Genomic DNA, 18,441 nt, shown 5'->3' with positions numbered 1-18,441 from the left:
TTTTAAAGACATTCCAATATCCACCAATCTCTGAGACAGGACAGAGTGGTCAACTGTGTCAAATGCCTTTGACAGATCCAAAAACAGCGCAGCACAATATTCTTTAGAATCAATAGCACTTATTAAATCATTTAACACTTTCATAGTGGCAGTGACAGTGCTGTGTTTTTTACGAAAACCAGACTGCAAATCATTTAAAATGTTTTTTGTTACTAAATCTTTCAACTGGTCACTAATAAGCCCTTCTAAAACCTTGGCTAAAAGCGATAGCTTAGATATTAGCCTATAATTATTTGGATTTGATCGGTCACCACCCTTTAATAAAGGAGTGACATATGCTGACTTCCATACACTAGGTATTAATCCAGTTTCATTAGTCAGGTTGAAGATGTGTGTCAAAGGTTCTGCAATATGTTCAGCAGCAATTTTTAAAAAATACGGATCCAACCCATCAGGACCAGTGGATTTCTTAGCGTTTAACCTTACAAGAGCATCATATACCTCCTGTGTTGCAATAGGAACAAGATCAAAATTGAAAGGTACATTTTCCCTAGACAAAGAGTAATCTTCTTGTGTCATCTGTTGTTGTGTTGCATGCTCAAACAACAACCCAGAAGATATAAAGTGCTCGTTTAAGTGAGTTTCCGACTTGTTAGTAGCGTTCACGTCAATATCCAAGTCGTAGTTAAGACTGGGATACTGCCTTACGTCAGTCAAAGTCTGTTGTTTCATGTAAATAAACCCAAATCTAATGGATATAATGTATTTGTGTTAATACACAGTGTTTTAACCCCCCACGTGACCAATTTCGTTACTATACAACCTCCCTCAGGTGTAGGATAATATGAAAATGTATAAGTCGTGGGAATCTTTCCTATCATCCATCCCATCTGAAGTGAACATGGCTATAGATCATGTTCAATTTAGTAGAAAGTTCGCTCAATGGTGTTTTAAGCCTCCAACATCGCCTTCCAGGCAGCTAACCCTAACCTTAACCCTAAAAATAACCATTGCCACGCTTCCTGGAAGGCGACGTTGGGGGCTTAAAACACCAAACACCGGAAAGTTCTGTGAGAATACAACTGTCCCCAAATTACATTTTAAAAGAAATGTATTGAAAACTTCAAGAACTAAAGGGCCAGTTCATAATTTCTTGACAACATATTGTATTTGAGGTGATATTACATACTGAACATGCAATATGGAGATTTTGTAGCCTAACCATTTCTTTCATTTAGTCTATCATATAACAGCATGTATCATCATATACATTTTTTCTTTACAAATGTTACCTATGTAAACTAATATTTTACCCCATGTGAAAACATTGTTTTATTACTGTGTCTTGTATTACAGATATTTGGGAGTGACAACATTGTTTAATAGGCAAGGCAAGGCAAGGCAATTTTATTTGTATAGCACAGTTCAACAGCAATGCAATTCAAAGTGCTTTACATAAGACATTAAAACACAGTCAAAAATGAATACAAATTGATAACAAATAGAAAGTAGTTAATACAAAAATATAAACGAAAACATTTTTTTTTTAAAACAATTAAGAGTAGATTGAATACAAGAGTAAATTCACAATGGAGTGCAATGAATTAAGAAAAGGCATTGTTAAAAAGAAAGGTCTTCAGCCTTGACTTAAAAGAGCTGAGATTAGGTGCCGTCCTACAGTTTACAGGTAGTTTGTTCCAGATGTGCGGACCATAGAAGCTAAACGCAGCCACTCCTTTTTTTGTTCCGACTCTAGGGATGGCAAGCAGATGATCTCAAAGATCTCTGCGGCTCATAGTGTAGTAGTAGATTTGAAAGGTAAATTGGTCCCAAACCGTTTAGTGATTTATAAACTAGCATGAGTATTTTGAAATCTATTCTTTGGTGCACAGGAAGCCAGTGTAAGGACTTCAGAACTGGACTGATGTGATCTACTTTCTTGGTGTTGGTAAGGACTCGTGCAGCAGTGTTCTGAATCAGCTGCAGCTGTTTAATAGACTTTTTAGGAATACCTGTAAAGACACCGTTGCAGTAGTCAAGTCTACTGAAGATAATAGTAATAATAATAATAGTCTTTTTACAGTACTATAATACATTGATACCTTTACTTAAACCCCTATAATAATAACACTGGTCTGAATACACTAGATGAATAGTTTGTAGCTGACAATTAGATAACAACCCCGCAATAGTAGACAGTGACTTGTAGGTCTCCATTTGAAAACATAATACACCAATACTGTTATATTCTCCAACTCAAAGTACTGAGAGCAAAAACAAATGACAAGAACGAGTGAACTATATTAAGTGACTTGGTGTTTTAATGGCATTGTCATGTGTGGGCAGAACATCACATTGTAAATCTGTAGCCAAACTGCAGCTAATAAAAAGGATGAATCACTGGAACCTCAGTCAATACACAGTCAACAAGTCTGGGCTGTGACAGGTTTATTGAGCCCATTCATTCAGAAGGACGAACCCTTAGCTGCTGTGCACACAGATAAGGCATGATTTCAGATGAGTGCAGCCAAATACAGAAATGCAAACCTGGGACCAAGTGACATTCAAAATAAACACAATTGGTGTGAAAGGACACTATTCTCTCTCTATCTCTTTATCTATCTCCATCTATCTCTATCTATGGACAGAATCGCAGTTTCCACCAAAGTTGTCCTACACAAAACCAGATAAACCCAGAAGAAGTATTCAGCTTCTATTTTCTCCCACCATTAAATATCTAAGACGATATCGGACGATAACTCCTGCCTGTGGATTCAGTAATTCGGTTTGGTGGACAGGACAGACCAGACTTTACATTAGCTTTGATCATCCTTAACAGCTTGAGGAGATGTGACTTTTAGTGGGGTTTTTTATCAATAATTGCTGTTGTTGGAATTATAGAGCAATGTTGTGAAATGAGGGAAAGTTTTGGCAGCAATTTTGTTGCTGCTGTGTCCTTTTTTAATGTTTGATTCCTTTTTGTTCAAGAAGTGTCTATTCTTGTCTATTCTTGCATTATATATCTTAAACTTTAGAGGCAGGCTAGTGATTTGGTTCCCACTGAGGCGACCCCTGCATTAAAAGTTGTACAATTCATACACATTTTCTTGTGTGTTATAACGTAACTGTTATAATTTTTTCACTTAACTTAAATTAACTTTTAATCTTATCATTGGTCATACAAAGTGGTTTTAAAAGCAGATACAGACACAGTGTTGCCATTTTAAAGCACTATTTCTAGAGGTTGTTGACAAGCTTGCTGAGAAAAGACACTCAATATTAAGATTAGGAATGATTAAAGGCAAGCAATTCGAAGTTTATGATTGCTAAAAAAAGAGTACAAGACTATTGTTTTGAAAGATGTTCAGTGCATTTATATTTAGAATTTAGGACCAGTACATCACTTTACTCATATACTAGGATTTTAATTTTAATTAATTCACACGCATTGGGGTGTGTATTGGCTTTGGGAACACATTTCAATAGATAATGTTTTAGAGATAGAAAATGGAAGAAACATAAAAAGTAAAATATGATACAATTTTCTTTTCAGGGAGTATGAGGTATGTTTAAACTTGCTAGCTACACCTTGGCAGCCTCATCTGTAGCACTCCCAACTATTTAAATAACTCACATTGCAGTGAAGCATGATTTGGTGAAGCAATTTGGCTCATTCTTAAACTGAAAACAACAATATAATTTGTTTAAGTATCACAGCAATCAAAGTACAATTTCCATTTTTACTCACCTGGAAACAAACCAAATTATAAAGTGTGATATAGAAAGGCAGGCCTTTGATGGAGGCTAAATCTTGTCTTGTTACAGTCCTGCTTTAAATGTGAAGTCTAAGTGTTCCCTGCCACTAATAGCTGTTAACTTTAATGACTTCAATCACCACAGTTGACTTGTTTTAGAGACATCAGTCTGTGGCTCGATCTTCAGCTCTCAAACTGTTTTCTGCTGCCCTCAAACGTGCCTCGATTGCATAAGAGAACACCTGACATGCTCAAAACTGAATTGATGTTTGAAAGCAACTTCTTCCTTCAGTTAGCTTGGAAATTGGCACAGGAACTGAAAAATTACTTTAAAACCCCCCACAATTTCTTGTGTTTCCTGATGCAATGCATGTGTTCAAGTTCAATTCATTTCAATTATATTATAGCCCAATATCACAAATTTGTCTAAGAGGGCTTAACAATCTATACAGCATACAACACCTTCTGTCCTTTGACCATCTCATTGGATAAGGACAAACTCAACAACAAAAAACTTTTAACAGGAAAAATTATTGGTAGAAACCTCAGGCAGAGCTATTGAGGAGGGATCCCTCTTCTAGGACGGACAGATGTGCAATAGAGTCCTCATACAGAACAGACCAGCATAATGAAATACAGTATAAACAATCCATATGATACAAAGGAAGTGTGTGTGAGAGAGAGACAGAGATGCACTCCATCTAACATCTCAAATTCCTTGCTGTAAGTCCAGCAAGGAATGTTTGAATCCCAGTCTATGATTTTAACCCACAGTAATAAGGCAATCTCTTAAAGTTTTAGCTCACAGCTGGCAGGATGATTTGAAGCATCACATTATATAATCAAAAAGATCAGAAATATACTTTGTATTTCAGCAAAAAGGGTGTGAAATATCCTTTTTTCTCATAGCCCTAAAAATTAAATTTTATTCTAATCCTTTGTGTTAGCAAAGCTGGACTGACTGCTAAAGTCATCCACATTGTTGGTCAGCAGATGTTAATGTTTATACTGTAATAATGATAAATAAGGGTTCCCAGTGGGTGCTCATAAAATGGCATCAAACGGACCAGAGTAATTACATGTTTCATTTAAATCATGGGTCATGGCTCTAAACAAAAAGTTGCTCTGAGTGTTGAATGCGGCCTCTGTTTCATTTCTGTGGACTGTTTCACATTCAGTATTCTAAATTAGCCTGGGTTTATTTCCTGTTGTGGTGTATATTAATATAAATTTGAACACAAGCTGTTACCTAGCAACACAATTCCAATGAACAGGAATAGAATAAGCCTCAAGGTTAACATCACTGTACATCTGTTTCATTTGAGTGGGCACCACTAAAAACAAAGGGGAAAACAAACTAATTCTGGCAGGACATCAAGGCATTTCATATTATGTTGACTAAAACTATAATACCACACATGTTATTTAACTGCAAGGATTTGTCTGTTTATGTTGGCACTGTTAACGAGAGGTCCCTTCACCCTAGCCCCCCCTTGCTTTTCTACTCTGTGCCGTCTTTATTTATTGAATTCCTGCTGGAGTTTTATTATGTTTAATGCTCCCCACATGTTGTCTGTCATGTTGCTGTGTATTTGTCATGTCCGCTGTGCGTCGGACGATTCACGCCTCGCCGTCGTCCATTAATACCTGACAATGGACACCTCAAAGGGCATTAACCTGCTTTTACCATGGCAACTTGCCAAATATATTTTTTTAAACCATTACTTTATATTTTAATGCATTTTACCATCAAAATCTAAAGTTTTTCTAAATAATAACTCCGTTTCCCTGGTTACGCCTGAGGGTTTGACTAATACCTGGAACAATAGTTCCCATACCATGAGGTTCTTATGCAATGCAAATGTTGTTCACTGTTCCAGTGAATAGGATGGGCCTTAGATACAACTTTCCAGGCTTAGCAACGGGATATATTTATAGTCTGCTCAGCTCATACAACCCTTCAGCCCAGACAGCTGCGAGCCAGAAAGCTAACACTATGCTAGCATTATCCGCCATGTGTACTGTCGGCTGCAGCCTGAAGTAGCAAACTGAACAGAATCAGAATCAGAAAAGGTTTTATTGCCAGGATGAGTACACTTATGTGGAATTTGCCTTGGTAAAAGGTGCATGTACATAAACAAACAAACAGCAAACTGAACAGAATCAGAATCAGAAAAGGTTTTATTGCCAGGATGAGTACACTTATGTGGAATTTGCCTTGGTAAAAGGTGCATGTACATAAACAAACAAACAAACATCCATCCATCCATCCATCTTCGTCCGCTTATCCGGTGTTGGGTCGCGGGGGGAGCAGCTCCAGCAGGGGACCCCAAACTTCCCTTTCCCGAGCCACATTAACCAGCTCCGACTGGGGGATCCCGAGGCGTTCCCAGGCCAGGTTGGAGATATAATCCCTCCACCTAGTCCTGGGTCTTCCTCGAGGTCTCCTCCCAGCTGGACGTGCCTGGAACACCTCCCTAGGGAGGCACCCAGGGGGCATCCTTACCAGATGCCCGAACCACCTCAACTAGCTCCTTTCGACACGAAGGAGCAGCGGCTCTACTCCGAGCTCCTCACGGATGACTGAACTTCTCACCCTATCTCTAAGTGAGACGGCAGCTACTCTCCTGAGGTAACCCATTTCGGCCGCTTGTACCCTGGATCTTGTTCTTTCGGTCATCACCCAGCCTTCATGACCATAGGTGAGGGTAGGAACGAAAACTGACCGGTAGATCGAGAGCTTTGCCTTCTGGCTCAGCTCTCTTTTCGTCACAACGGTGCGATAAATTGAAGGTAATACCACTCCATTGTCCCCTCACTCGTGAACAAGACCCCAAGGTATTTGAATTCCTTCACTTGGGGTAAGGACTCATTCCCTACCTTTTTCCTGCTCAGAACCATGGCCTCAGATTTAGAGGTGCTGATCCTCATCCCAGCCGCTTCACACTCGGCTGCGAACCGATCCAGTGAGTCCAAGGTCACAGGCCGATTATGCCATCAGGACCACATCATCTGCAAAAAGCAGCGATGAGATCCCCAGCCCACCGAACTGTAACCCCTCCCCACCCCTACTACGCACAAACAAACATATTAAACATTAATATGAAATAAACATATAGACAGAATAACAAATATGTACATACAAAATAACTGATGCATAAGAAAATAGAGGCTGAATGGGTTAAGTGCAAAAAAAGCTGATGTTCAGCTCCCACTTGAGGTCCTGGGAGATAATGGAGCCCAGGAAGCGGAGGTACTCTTTTTTTGACATGCAGTGTATACTATGACTTTTTTTTTAACATACTATACCATGATATTTTTTATATACTATTCTATGACTTTTTGATCACTTTGATCACTATAGTATGACTTTTTTAAACTAATTACTTTTTTAAGACTTTTTTCGACCTACTATACCATGACTTTTGTTATAACTCTTTTCAACATACTATACTATGACATTTTTAGCACTTTTTTCGACAAACTATACTATGACTTTTTTCGACATACATACTATTACTTTTTTATCACTTTTTTCAACATACTATACCATGATATTTTTTATAGACTAATTACTTTGTATTACTTTTTTCAAAGGGCTATTACTGTTTTCCAATTAAATATGTTTGTGGCACACTGGCTCAGTGGTTAACACCGCTGCCAACAGGTAACCAGCAAGTAGTCACTTCAGACTCACACAGGTTTGATACCTAGTCAGGGCAGGTTCTTTTCATGATGTTTTTTTTCCAACATACTATACTATGACTTTATCACTTTTGGAGAAGTACAATACTATGACTTTTTTTGATATAATATACTTAAATTTTTTTAAACATTCTATACTATGACTTTTTCAACATACTATACTATGACTTTTTTATCACTTATTTCAACATATTGAACTTTTACTTTTTACGATATTTTTTATATACTAATGACTTTATTATGACTTTTTTCGACGTACTATGCTATTACTGTTTTCAAAATAAATATATTGGTGGCACACTCGCTCAGTGGTTAACACTGCTGCCAACAGGCAACCAGCAAGTAGTCACTGCAGACTCAGACCCAGGTTCGATGTCCAGGCTGGCCCTTTTCATGACGTTTTTTTCGACATACAATACTATGACTTCGTTATCACCTTTTTGACATACTATACTATGATGTTTTAATGGATTTTTTAACATGTGACAACTATTTTAACAACTCTGACGAGGTTCAATACCCAGTCCGGGCTGGCCCTTTTCATGAAATTTTTTTTAGACATACTATGACTTTTTTCCACATACTAAATTAACTTTTGAATGGCTTTTTTCAACATGCTATACTATGACTTTTTTCGACATACTATACCATGACTTTTTTTGACATGCTATACTATGACTTTTTCGACGTACTGTACCATGACTTTTGACACTTTTTGCGACATACATATATTATGACTGTTTTTGATATACTATACTATGATTTTTTTAAACATTCTATACTATGACTTTTATGATATCACTTTTTTAACATACTGTACTTTGACTTTTTTCAGCATACTATACCATGACTTTTGTTATCACATTTTTTGACATACTATACTATGACTTTTTTATCACTTTTTTAACATACCATACCATGACTTTTTATTTGCTTTTTTCAACATACTATACTATGACTTTTTTATCACTTTTTTCGACATATCATACTATGACTTTTTAATGGCTTTTTCAACATACTATGCCATTACTGTTTTTAACTGAAATTATTTGGTGGCACAGTGACTCAGTGACTAGCACTGCTCTCTCTAGCACCAGCGAGTAGGCAATGCAGACTCTGATGCAAGTTCGATACCCAGTCCAGGCTGGGCCTTTTCATGACGTTTTTTTCTAAAACAATACTATGACTTTTTATGACTTTTTTCGATATACTATACTATGACTTTATTATCACTTTTTTTGACATACAACACCATTACTTTTTTTCAATCACTTTTCAACATACTTTACTATGACTTTTTAATGGCTTTTTGGGACATACTATGCTATTTTTAACATAATTTGTTGTGGCACAGTGGCTCAGTGGTTAGCACTGCTCCAACAGGCAACCAGCAATTAGTCACTGCAGACTCTGACCCAGGTTTGATTCCCAGTCTGGGCTGGCCCTTTTCATGACTTTTTTTCTGACATACAATACTATGACTTTGTTATTACTTTTTTCAATGTACTGTACTGACTTTTTTCAACATAGTATACTATGACCATTTTCGACATACTACACTATGACTTCATCACTTTTTTTGACATACTATACTATGACTTTTTTCGACATAATATACTATGAAGTTTTCTTTTTAGGATTTGTTTGGCATTTAAGCCTTTATTTGATAGAACAGCTTGGACATGAAAGAGGAAAGAGAGGGTGAATGACATGCAGCAAAGGGCTGCAGGTTGAATTGAACCAGCAGACGCTGTAGCAAGGACTGAGTCTTTTTTATCACTTTTCAACATAATATAGCCTACTATGACTTTTTTTTCGATATACTATACTATGACCTTTTTCAACATTCTATACTATGACTTTTTAATGGCTTTGATCGATATACTATACTATGTCTTTTTCAAACATTCTATACTTAGACTTTTTTCGGCATACCATACCTATTACTTTTTTATCACTTTTTTCGACATACCATACTATGACTTTTTATTGGCTTTTTTCAGCATGCTATGCTATTAATGTTTTCAACTGAAATTCTTTGGTGGCATACCAGCTCCGTGGTTGAATTTGCTGTCAACAAGCAACCAGTGATTTGTTACTGCAGACTCTCGCCCAGGTTTGATACCCACTCCAGGCTGACTCATTTTTTTCGACATACGTTTTTTTAAACATTCTATACTATTCAAGGTTCAAGGTTCAATTTCTTCACAAAAGTTAAAAAATACAATTACAACCATAAGACATAATGCAGATATGTCAAATGGGACGCCCTGGTCAGCTATTTAAAGCTTGTGTAAACGTGCCAGACACTAGCAAATAATACACATTATGAATACAATCATATTTTTTTCGATAAAAAAAGTAAACATGTACTATTCTGACTTTTTCTACATACTATATGAGTTATTATCACTTTTTTTCAAGAAACTATACTATGACTTTTTTCAACCTACTCTACTTTGACTTATTACGACATACCATACTATGACAATTTTGGACATACTATACTGACTTTTTTTATTACTTTTTTTCGACATACTATGATGGTTTTATCACTTTTTTACATGCTATATTAGACTTTTCTTTTTAAAAAAACCTAAAATATTCCACTTTTGTTTAATACATTATTGGTATTATTCAATATTTCAATGATTAGTGATTAGTGATATTCTCACTACTTTACCTTCTTCTTATGCAATTATGCCAGCAATCCAGTTTAACCAATTTAGCTTTTCAGCATTCACAAGCATTTTCTGCAGGAAATATATCTTCTAGCTCTAAATTGTTTTGCTACCTTTACTGAAATACCTGAGTAATTATTCCCCCCTGACTGAAAGTAACCAGGAAAACAGTAAATATCTCTTGTGACAAAAAAAAAGAGGTGAAAAAATGGTAGTGCAGGAAATGACAAAAAACCTCTCACTTTGTCCTTTTGGAGGACAATGAAATGACGTTTTTGGCAGAAAAGCATTGTTGCACTCAGGTCTATTACATTGAATTATAGCGCAACGCTACTTCATGATCGAGGCATTTCAGTGTTTTCTTTTGTTTGTAGAAAAGCCTCTTGAAGAAATTTCCCAAGCCGTTATCCTAAAAATACAAATACACAACAGTGACTTAATGAAAACAATACTTTTATTTAGGTTATGTATAACTTCTTATATACACAAATGATTATTAAAGTTACATACTACTGTCTGTATAAATAGACCATTACTATAGCTAAGGAGGAGGAGAATGGGATGTTGTGCAGATACAAAATATACAGATATACAGTTACAGAAAAATCCTATTAGGATAGCCAACATCCATGCACTAGAGCGGTTATCATTGGGCTTACAGAACATATTGCAATGAATAAGGCATACAGACTGTTGCTGAAGTTACAAAAAAACTAATATCTCAAAGTACTCAATTAAAGGCAAACTGTTGTTTGCTGAAGTACTTTAACTTAATACTTCAAGATATCCTATGACCTGGATGACTGAGAATCTTCATACACAAACGCCAAGTACAATTATACAGGTGCATGGTTTACCACATTTCTCATTGTCTGTGTACACGGTGTGTACAAGGTCAAGTGCAAAAAACTTGAAAGGAAAAGTACAAAGATAACTGTAAAAGCTAAATTGAGGCAGTGAAAGGCAGGAATAAATTAGCAGATGATGAATAAATGGAAAGGAAAGAATGGAAACAAAAAGAACAATTAGAGAACACGGTCAAAATATGAATTCATTAGGGGAAATGAATAAATGCAATACTGAATGAGAAAACCATTATAAATTTGAAGACTTCATTTTGGAAAAAGCTTTCATTTTGGAAAGAGAAAGGAACTGCGGACATTACGGAAAATTCATTGACCTGCAATATGTTCCAAATGCTCCGATGTGTTTTAATTTTGTGCAGCCATTTACTTTCAATAGAGAAAGTTTCCACATGGAGAATAGATTAATTAACGAATTCTTCATATGAAAACAAGCAAATACCAAGATGTCGGTACGTAAGTTGTCTAAAATGCCCCAAAAAAATAAATATATATATAAATAAATAAATAAATAAATAAATGCGTTAGAACATTCTGGCGCAACCATACATTTTTTTTCTATATTTTCGTAATTTCTTTATTTCTTCATGTGTACTGTATGTTCTTCCGCTTAAGAGTCGTCCTCAGTTTTAATGATGTGGAAAAGTGTAACATTAAACAGGACCTGGTGGCCGTTATTCCAGCCGTAGAGGGCGCGGTCCCTGGCGTTGTAGTCCAACATAGACATGTGGAAGTACTGGTTATGAAAGGGAATGTCTGTATACTCGTATGTGGAGGTTTTAGTGGAGTAAGCATAGTACACCTTGGCACCAGTCAGGTGGGAGTTAGTGATGTAGAGTGTTCCACAGATTATAAAAGACTCGCCGGCATTCCTCTTTGAGTATTCTGTGTTCCATGTGTTGAGGATCTGAAGCGTGTCCGGGTTCAGCTGGCTGATGACAATGTTCCCTGCGTTTTGGTTGGTCGCATACACAGCCCACAGGCCCAGCTCATCTGCCATCATGTCGATATCGGAGAAGCCTCCCCAGGTGTAAGGGTACACATTATGGAACCCCGCTGACTCTAGAGCCCTCTGGGTGACCACACGGCCCGTCTCGAAGCTGTACCTCACTATGATGTTGCTCTGCATCTTGTTGTAGTACAAAGAGCCATTGTACACCACGTGGTTGGTTCCAGCCCATTTGAAAGGCAGGTTGTAGGTTCTCGACTCAACTCCTGCCACAAAATCAGCCATGGATTTATATTCTTTTACAATCTTGTTGTTGGTGTAGCTGTCCATATACCAGACCTGAGGACAAATAAATACAAAAAAAGTTCCTGTGATCAAGTGACAAGAAACTGCCAGCGGTATCGATAAGGTCAAACTGGGACCGAAGGAGGGCAAATCTATGTCTCTTTTGAGCCAGAAGACACTGATAAAGTGTTGAAATTGCTTAAATGTTTTAATTCGATCAAGGATTGGCTCGCAAACAACTTTCTACAGCACAATGAAAATAGGACCAAAGTCCTTATTGTTGCTCCGGACACTTTAGCTTCCAAGATTAGTCAGCTTCTGGGCTCCTTGTCCTCAGCTGTTCAGTCCAAACTGAAAAATCTTGGCGTTATATTTGATAATAACATGTACTTGGATCAACATATTAAATCTCTGACCCGCACATGTTTCTTTCAATTAAGAAACATTGCCAAACTTAGAGGAGCTGTTTCACATTCTGAGCTTGAGATGATCATTCATGCTTTTATTTCATCTCGGCTTGATTACTGAAACTCTATTTTCACCTGTCTCAGCAAATCGTCCCAGGACCGTCTTCAAATAGTCCTGAATTCTGCTGCAAGGCTGCTGACCAGGTCTAGCAGGATGTGGCACATTTTTATACTCATTACATTGGCTTCCGATTAACTTTAGGATCAAATTTAAAGTTTTGGTTCTGACTTATAAAGCTTTGCATGGTCAGGCTCCTGTGTTTATCACGGACCTGCTCTATTCGTACACTACGAACAGGCCCCTCAGGTCAGAGGTGACCGTTCCTTTGAAGCGCTGACTCCAAACCTGTGGAATGCCCTTCCTATTGTCTTACGTTCTGCAGTCTCTGTTGAAGCTTTTAAAAAGCAGCTGAAGATGCACTTGTTTAAATTTGCTTTTGATTCATGTATGTAATTTTTTTCTGGTGTTTTTTAATGATTGTTTTTAGTCTTTTTAGTATTAACAACTTATTATTATTATTATTATTATTATTAACAACCCTAGGTAGCAGAAAGAGACTTTTTGGATTTATAATCTCAGAATACTGCATCCAAATTAGATGAATAAGTACTCATAAATAAGTAATAAGTAATTTATTTAGTAAGTTTATAATATTTACTAACCGGTTTGAAATCCGCTGTGGAGTTTTTGACCACAAGTGCAACAACTGGTGCCATGGAGCAGTGTTTCAATAAGTAGGCCAGGTCTCTTTTATGTTTTATGTATCTGTTTGAACCTGTTTTTATCTGTATATGTTCACATAATAACTAAATAAAGGCTTTTTCTTTTCTGTGACAAAAAAACAGCCTTTGAAAATGAATATGAGAAGGGAAATGTATCGACATCTTATTTTAAGCCTTAATGATTGACACAATGTAGTTGGCGACTAACATTGAATGTGAACAGATGTTCTTTACATAAAGTCTCCACTTTTAAGTAACAGTTTGTCATGTACTTTTATTTTGAAATTTCTGTCTTACAGTAAAATGTGCAGCATCGTTTACAAGCAGGCCATTAATGTGTCTAGTACACATTGGATAATTGACAAAGCCTTAGCCATCTTGAGGTGTATGTAAACTCTGATGAAGGCCTTGTGCCAAAACACATTAGGCAATAAAGTGTTTTGAGATAGTTTTCACATTCATTTAAAAGATTGTCCAAAATGTCCAGCAAGCGACATCAAGTTTTATGTTTGATCTCAGCAGTTAAGTATACAAAAACATTTGAGTGAGTATGATGTTGTAATTCAACATCTCTCCCCCACTGAACAACAGGAGGGAAGCAGTTGTATGTAAATTATTAAACCGCCCTGTGTTACTTCAAAGCTCGCAATATACAGCAAAGAACATTAACTCGGCTCACCCTGTTGTTTTTGGGAGACGCCTGTGGGTCGGTCATCCAGGCTCCAAATCTGGTCCCTGAAGTTTTCACAGTCTGCGGCCCAGTGATCTTCATTAGCTTGCCACATGCTACGAACACATCACACAGAGTAACACAAACTGCACATGCTCCACATGATAAAACCACAGCCAATATTATCATGGTAATACTGGAACAAATTTCTAACATTAGATTGCTTCAATCTGTGGCTAAGAGATGAACAAAAAAGTTATAGATGGGCTGTTTGTACTCAGCATCTGGAGCCTGCCACATTTCTCTGCTACTATAAAAATAAAGGGGATAACCAGAGAAAATGCCACAGTACAACAAGTAACTAGTGAAACCTTGTGTCAGAGCTGGGTGACCATTTATCCCACATTGTTTAATATTTGAAGTAGCTGCACTTGATTCATCTTGCCAGACACTTTAATTGTGCCAAATGACAGTAGGCTATCACTTGCACAGAAGCTTGCGAGTTCCCTATTAAGTATTTAACTGCTATTTTACCTAATCAATCGAAGCTTTGAGCACAATGAATGCTTAAGTAATCATCTTGAGCTCAGACAGATTTCCAGCCACATCCCATTAGTATTCACGTTGACACTTTGACAGGCTCAATCAGTGTTAATAACATGGCAGTTGGCAAATTGGAGTTAAGTTATGCAAACCTTTATCAGAGGCAAAGCTGCTCTGGAGGCAAAATAAGATAAGTTAAACATCAATGGGTGGAGCAAGGGAACTGCAGCTTTTCAGTGCCAAAGAAGGATACAAAATAAGAAAGTAGGCATATATGGCAGACTTAGCAATCGTGATTTTGTGAAAGTCAATTGCGATTTTTTTTTTAATGAAGCCAGAGTACAAAGCTTAATGCTGCTACCACCTTTTACCTCTTTATGGTTTTCTCTACATTATTTCTGCCTCCAGAAGCAGTTCTACTGTCCCCTGCTCTGTATTAAAATGTAGCCAATTACATGTAACTGCTTTGTAGCCAATCTGCTGATAGCTGCAAGAAATATGCCTATGATCCCTCTGCCATCGGATAATCTGGGGTCAGCATGCCTGAATCTGCTTTTTCTGTGATGGACTTACTGAGTTTGCTCATGCAGTTGCGAAGCCGATTTTCCAGGTTTAGGACCCTCTGTTGCAGCTCCTCATAGTCGTAAGCTCCCATTTCCTCCTGGATGCCCATCAACACGCCCGACAGGTTCCTGATCTCCTCTTTGAACTGGGAGATGAGCTTGGCGTCTGCCTTGTATTGCTCCAGGACAGGAATCAGTGGCTGCAGGGACTCCATCTTTCCCTGTAGCTCCTAGAAAACACCAAGAATACACCACTGCAAAAATACCTCTCTTAACAAATCTCTCAATCTGGAATAACAGTTTACTTAGTTTCCAATGCAGCTGTTTCAGGGGAGTTTTATGGTACAAGGTTAAACATCCTTAACTAATGCAGAACATACAGTATGATAAAAAAATCAATATACAAATTATGATATATATATATTATATATAAAATATAATATAATATAATCAAGGCATCATAGCTGAATAGAAACTATGTATAAACATTATCTCTTCCCTTCCATTCCCTTGCTTTTACTTGTATAAGAAATTATTATTCTAAGACTCAATATCTAGAGATGGGCAGATCAATGCCAAATATATTGGTACTGTGATAACTGCATCTTCTTATGTTAGTGGGTAGATACTTTATAAATAGAAACAAAAGTCGCCCTGTGTTTTGCACAAAATGCAGACTCTTCTTACTGATTGATTATGACAAAAAAACATTGTTAAGTTAAGGAAAAAACTATTATTTGGTTTTCTCGCACATTAACATGAAAAAGAAAAACACTATTTGTAATATTTGCAGGAAAGATTGTCTATATTAAAAGTTTATCATGAGAATGAAAACTTAGGGGAGGACAGAGAAGCTCCAGTAAGTCCCAAGCAACTTTTACTGATGGATGACAATAGTAATTATCTACATTGTATCTATATATGAATTGCTCCTATTATTATTGTTATGTAATGTCAGTGCTTAATTATACAATGTCAAATTATATGAAAATCTCTCTCTTCTGTGAAAATACAAAGTTCATCTCCATTAAAAGTATCAATACCAGTGATACTTGTCATGATATTACTTGTTGTCAGATATAAAACTTTATGTATCTCTACCAATAACCAGGGGTGGATGAAGTACTCAGATATTTTACTGAAGTAGCAATACCACGGGGTGTAGAAATAAAAGTCCCACATTCAAAATCTATATATGTATCATCATCAAAATATTAAATACCAAATGTAAATCTAATAATTATGCAGAATAAAATATATTATATCACTGGATTCTATTTTTTTATGCATTATTGTGAAAGCATTCCTGGTGATGTTGCAGCTGCTATACTGCAGGGTAGCTTAATACATCATTACACATCATCATTCATTAGTTGATTTATATTTTGTATTAATAATCTAAGTAAAGATTATGCAAAGCAACTAATGTCAAATGTATTGTAGTGGAGTAAAAAGTCCAATATTGGCAGTGGCAAGTGTTAATGTATGTGTTTATTTGTTTATTAAAAGTGTTAAGTAGCATACAATGGAAATACTCAAGTAAAGCACAAAAACCTCAAAATTGTACCTAAGTATAATAGTTGAGTAACTTAGTTTCTTTCCACCTCTTAGAATAATATTTTTTTACAGTGGGTTTCAGAGGTTCACAGGAAGAATGTCTAACATAACATAACAGATGAGTTCATGTAAGCGAAAACTACAACTAAAGGGCAAGTATTGAACTTGATCACTGTATAAAATGTGTAAAATGTACAATATACTTTGTCTACATGATGTTTTTTAAAATGGAAAATGGAAATGCTTCAGGATCATGTCACTCTCACTGATGAAAGAGTTTTAAGAATCCACGCTGGATGTTTCTTCACAGCCTGTCTAGCTTTTAAAAGTCCATTTTGTTCTTTGCCGGGAATTGGTAGACTTGTATTGATCTAGTCAGGAATAAAAGTTTATCTATTCAGATGCCCCTCAGGTATCTTTGGAGGAGATCCTTTCACTGCCTCTCCTCTGATGTTGCTCACAAAGTTTAACATCAAACAAAAATATACCTGAAAGTTTTTGTTGACGAGCGTCTTCCTGTCCAATTCGATCTGTCGAAACTTTGACCGCAGTCCTTTGATCTGGCTCTCCATCCTCATGATATACTGAAAGTCCCTCTGCGTCCGCAGGTTCAGCACCTCAATTGACTGCGACATGTTCTGCACCTTTTGAAAAGAATCAAACAGCGCAGCATTGATTTTTCCGTCCACTGCGAAATTAAAATGTCCTCCATGTTCAGCCGTTCAGTAGCCTGCCATGCTCTAACTTCCCAAGGAACAAATCAACATTTTGACCTCCAACATAACTGTCTTTTAACCATCCATGTGTGAGCTGAATAGAACTGTTACCTCTTTCTTGCTGTGTTTTCTTCAGTTTTTAAATATATATATATATATATATATATATATATATATATATTCTTCTTTATCAGCTCTAATTGAAAACAGATTTCCTGTTTTTTAAATGTCAAGAATAAACTATTGAATCTGCGAGGTTTGATAACACATTTCAGAGTAGATATTTGAAACAGAAACATTACAGTGTTTCTCTCTGGTTTAACAACAGCTCACTAGGTTTATGGGTCATGTGAGCAAAAAGCAATGTGGTCCTTTCTCTCTTTTCTTTTTGGCTCCAATTGTCACCAGCCAACATTATTGGAGCACATCACCAGCAAAGTGGCACAACATTCATACATTGTGTTCTGCATACTTTTCTGGCTCTGGTAGAGGGATTCTGAAATGGCCTCACTGAAGCCCTGAGGCAGCTAAGTACATTAGTGGCAAAGGCCCCAGTGAATGACAGAGAACACCCTTTGGCATACGACATTAAAATGTAGGCTAGAGCAATGTTTCCTTATTTGGCATACAAGGGAGTCTGGTGCCGTGCTATTTGTTTGTTGTAGATAATGCATTAAATCGTTACTGTCAGAAAAAAAAAAAAAAAAAAAAACTATTTCTATATAATTAAAAGTCATGTTTCTGCTTTAATTCACAATGTTCACTGTTGTATTCAGAGTTACCTTTGTGTGAGCAATTAAAAATCCATACTTTTGCTTAAAACAAATTCATGGTGGTAGATGTGAAAAAATATGTTTTTAAAAACTCTTGAAAGGCAGATTTTCTGATGAGAGTCCACTTTCTGACAGACAATTGTAATCAAGAGCTTAAAGCCTGATAATACTTGAAACCTTAGCATTAGCCT

The 18,441-nt window shown here is 36.6% G+C and overlaps 1 protein-coding gene across 1 annotated transcript; it reads right to left on the bottom strand.

Moving 5' to 3' along the window:
- Nucleotides 1-11,346: 11,346 nt before the first annotated feature.
- On the bottom strand, nucleotides 11,347-17,405 carry LOC144526407 (noelin-3). The gene is made up of 4 exons (XM_078263876.1): nucleotides 17,250-17,405; nucleotides 15,215-15,434; nucleotides 14,108-14,214; nucleotides 11,347-12,292 (listed from the first exon to the last, which is right to left on the bottom strand). Exons 1-4 carry the CDS (start codon nucleotides 17,394-17,396, stop codon nucleotides 11,615-11,617), a joined length of 1,152 nt encoding a protein of 383 aa, XP_078120002.1. The 5' UTR covers nucleotides 17,397-17,405; the 3' UTR covers nucleotides 11,347-11,614.
- Nucleotides 17,406-18,441: the final 1,036 nt, after the last annotated feature.

Source organism: Sander vitreus, chromosome 12, assembly GCF_031162955.1.
Source record: "Sander vitreus isolate 19-12246 chromosome 12, sanVit1, whole genome shotgun sequence".
NCBI classification, from domain to species: domain Eukaryota; kingdom Metazoa; phylum Chordata; class Actinopteri; order Perciformes; family Percidae; genus Sander; species Sander vitreus.
This window is presented reverse-complemented; position numbering and strand designations above follow the sequence as displayed.